At 36.3% G+C, this 3,750-nt stretch overlaps 1 protein-coding gene across 1 annotated transcript in view; it reads right to left on the bottom strand.

The window, feature by feature from the left end:
- Positions 1–3,134, bottom strand: part of SLC36A4 (solute carrier family 36 member 4) — a 109,651-nt gene extending 106,517 nt beyond the window's left edge. The window contains exons 1-3 of the mRNA XM_009282294.1: positions 3,013–3,134; positions 2,160–2,250; positions 1,182–1,270 (exon numbers count right to left, since the gene is read on the bottom strand). Of these exons, the coding sequence (XP_009280569.1) occupies positions 1,182–1,270; positions 2,160–2,250; positions 3,013–3,134 (302 nt within the window). The remainder of the gene's footprint in view (positions 1–1,181; positions 1,271–2,159; positions 2,251–3,012) is intronic.
- Between the last annotated feature and the right edge of the window lie 616 nt (positions 3,135–3,750).

Here is a 3,750-nt window from a genome sequence, read left to right as displayed (position 1 = left end):
TGAAAGAGTGGTTAAACATTGGACCAGGCTGCCCAGGGAAGTGGTGGAGTCCCCATCCCTGGAGGTAGACATGAGACATGTAGATGTGGTGCTTAGGGACATGGTTTAGTGGGGTGTTGGGTTGATGGTTGGACTCGATGATCTTAGAGGTCTTTTCCAACCTAATGATTCTTCCAACCTTAATGATTCTATTCTATTCTAACTTCAACAGGATTCAACAGATTTTCCTGGACAAGCAATCACAACTGTTTCAGTGATCTTAGTTTTATGTACAACTTCAAAGGCCATTCAAAACTAGAGGAAAAAGCAAAGAATTGAGGAATGACAGGATCCCTTCACAGTACAATATGACATTAAACTGATAAGATAGTTTTTCCTGCTACAGGGACACAAACAGTTTTGTGTTCCTATTCAGCTCATAAACTTCACCGCACTTTTTAACTAGAGACCCTCCCACTGCTTCTTTTAGCACCTGACATTAAGATAAAAATGTTTAATAAAAGTCACTATTAATCAAAATACTCCTTGGGTCAAATTTGAATAACTGCTTCCCCCCAGTGTTGTACATCTCACTTGGAGGAGCATCTAGTGTTTATCTGCTCACTAGCATCATTTTAACGTATTCCTTCAGCACTACAATTTTGAAGAATCAAGTTGTCACAATCCAAAGAGACAGAGCTCACATATAATCATGAAAGACATTAACACCAATTCTTAGTTTATCTTTTATTCCTATAAAGTACTTATAAACTGGTTATTTATAAATTGGATGCTTTTCAAAGCTATGAAGACTTTGAAGCTACGAAGAAAGCTATAAAGATAAAGAAGGACTAAAGGACTGAAGCTAAGCAATTAAAATCGCAATGAGAAAGATCTGATTATTTGCCAGCTGAGACAGGGAACAGGACACTGGGCAATACAAGTTAAACCAACTTAATTTTGTGTATGAGCAGAGAAGAAATATTTTTTCAATGTATTAAAGGGGCGTTGCACAAAGCACAGTTATCATTTATAGTTGCATGACAAGAATTTGAGTGTTGTTTCTTTGAAGTACAAGTTTCTGATCTGAAGAAACTGCTGCAGCATCAGGACAGTCTGTAGGCCAAAAATTAGAAATAGAAAAGAACAAAGAAATAAATAATACTCAAACTCAGCAACAGAATGAGTAGTTCCACATTTACCTCTGACATAGACAGTGGCTGCAACGTACCAAGATGTGCATACAATGAACAGAGATAACTCCTATGAACACAAGGCTGATTGGTCCAATCTGGTATAGGAAAAAAAAGGGAGGACATGGGAGATAAACAGAATTTTTCATTAAAATGTGCTGGGGGAAAATCTTTACATGCAAAAATTTCGCATTGTAGCAAATAAATAAAGAACTAAAAATTTTATGCAACTAGATTTTTTTTCCCCTCTCAGAGAAGGATTTGCTGCTGATGTATTATAGCATTCCTTACTTTTAGTCCACTACTTGACGGAAGGCTACTTAGGGGCAATCAAGCCATAAATACTAAATGGGCATGAACAACTTCACTCCTCTAACAGCTTCATTAAGATACTTGCCAAAGAAATTTGTCAAGAGAGAAGACTGCATATTGAACCACTTTAAAGTGGCAATGTTAATGACAATAAAGGTTTCTTTCCTTTAAATTAAATTAAATATACCCTGCCTTAGGAAATGTGTTGTTTGTTACCTGGTATAAACTAGCCTGTGCTACACCCTGTTTCTGCAGAAACATGAGATTGATTTAACAAGCTGACACTGCATCCTAGGACATACGATCTGGCTAGAGAGAAGTCTGGACAAAGATAAGACAACCCCATAACAAGTCTCATGAGACATCATAGGAGTCTGAGTGAATCAAAATCTTTTTTCTTCTGACAAAGCTTTTGTTTTCCACAGAAAAACACTTTGGCTAAGCAAAAATCCAATACATGCTATAAAGTCCTCAGAGTGAAGTAGCAACTTTAAAAAAAAAAATTCTCAGTCTTGAGTAACAACCAAATTGAAGAGGAAAAATAGAACACAACTCTGTTGAAGTTGGTAATGACAACCAAAAATTATCGAGATTTTAGCTTTCCAGGCTCAGACACATATCTGTAGATCCTTCTAGATAATTTTTCTAATCTACGAAAAATAGCTGAATTCTTACCACAATGCCAGCATTTTTTATTGCAAGTGGAAGCCCAAGAAGCCCAGTCCCAATATTTCCCTTGAGGAGGTGCGTAAGTGTTTGTATAAACCTGAGGATAAAAATAGAAAAAGTCACATATGAAGTACACTCAGTTTGGTGGGGAAAAAAAAAAACAAAACATAAACAAACCCACATTCTCTATCATTTATTAACATATAGGGATAATTTGTGAACTTCAACTACTTTAAAGTAGTCCAGCACATTCAAATAATGTTCTTATTAATCTTTAGATGTGAGCTCCCTCCAATTGAACATACAAGTCTGACCTTCAGTTCCTTCCTCCAGCTCGTGAAAGGTTATTTGCTGTGCAATTTTATTGTCTTTCTGCCTCAGAGTCAAAATTACCAAGTTTCATCAATGCTATTTTAGAATCAATAACATTCAAAACAATTACCAGCTACAAATCACAGTTCTGACAGCCAAAGTGTATCAAAAGAAAAAAAACCTTTACAAGATCTTCTAATTAAACTTTAACAAATAGACTATTTCCAAAGTCTTCTGAAGTTTCTTTACAAAAAAATAAAATCAGTCAAAATCTTCTTTAAACAGTGCTTGGATTTTGAGTGACCCAATCACTTTACAAATGGGCACCTTGTAATATTTCACTGCCATTACGTCGTTAGCTTCCAAAGAACAGAGAACCTACTCAAAATGGGCTGCTTTTTGGCAGAACTATGCAAAGTGCTAAAGTATAACAACAAAACTGTACTGTGGGTGCAAGAAAACTCCTTAAGAGTTCAGTAAACTACTCATGAGAAACAAGTTGGAAGCAACCGTTTTTAACAAGCTGATACTTAAGAGTAATACATACGTAATCCCTTCTTCATTATCAAGCTGGTAATGCTTCTCAACTGGCAGGAAATTATTTTCGTGCTCCTCATCTGAGATGCCATCTGAATTTTGTTCATCAATTAACGGCTTCATTACTTCCATGTCTATACAATAGAGTTAACACAAAATAAGCATTAGAAACAAACTTACAGTTTGGAAGTAAAACATGACTCAAATAATTTGCCATACCATGAGGTTTATGGGTGTTACTAACTACAAAGCTGATTTAGGCAGATAGATACATACACCACAAGCTTGCGCAGGAAATTCTCTCTTTATAGGGGCACACAGCCTCATTATTATTATCATCAACACCATTGTTATTATTATGGCCAAACACTACGGTTTTTCATTAAGAAAAACAACTTTGTATCATCAAAACATTGATGGTTTAGATCATTTTGCAAGCTAATACAACATACAGCAAAACAGAAAAGTCATCCATTGTTACAAAAGGATGACATTCACCTTAGCTGCTATTAGCTATTGCTAAACTAAGCATTTAGTCTCCAATTCCTCTTATCAGTGGTGAGCGAGGGCACTCCCCCAGACCCATCCCATGCTAGAATGGACCGGTAAGATAGGCACCCTAGATGTCTCCAGTCACTAGTAAGAGAACCAAGATAACGGAATTAGGCTGCATGCTTTGAAAGCTGGAATTTCATGAACCTTTGAAAGTAGCATAAACTGCCACCACAGTCAACAAATGCAATCCCAC

This window comes from Aptenodytes forsteri, unplaced genomic scaffold, assembly GCF_000699145.1.
Source record: "Aptenodytes forsteri isolate BGI_AS27 unplaced genomic scaffold, ASM69914v1 Scaffold75, whole genome shotgun sequence".
In the NCBI taxonomy this organism is placed as follows: Eukaryota; Metazoa; Chordata; class Aves; order Sphenisciformes; family Spheniscidae; genus Aptenodytes; species Aptenodytes forsteri.
Note: the sequence above shows the minus strand (reverse complement) of the source record. Positions and strands in the feature narration are given on the sequence as shown.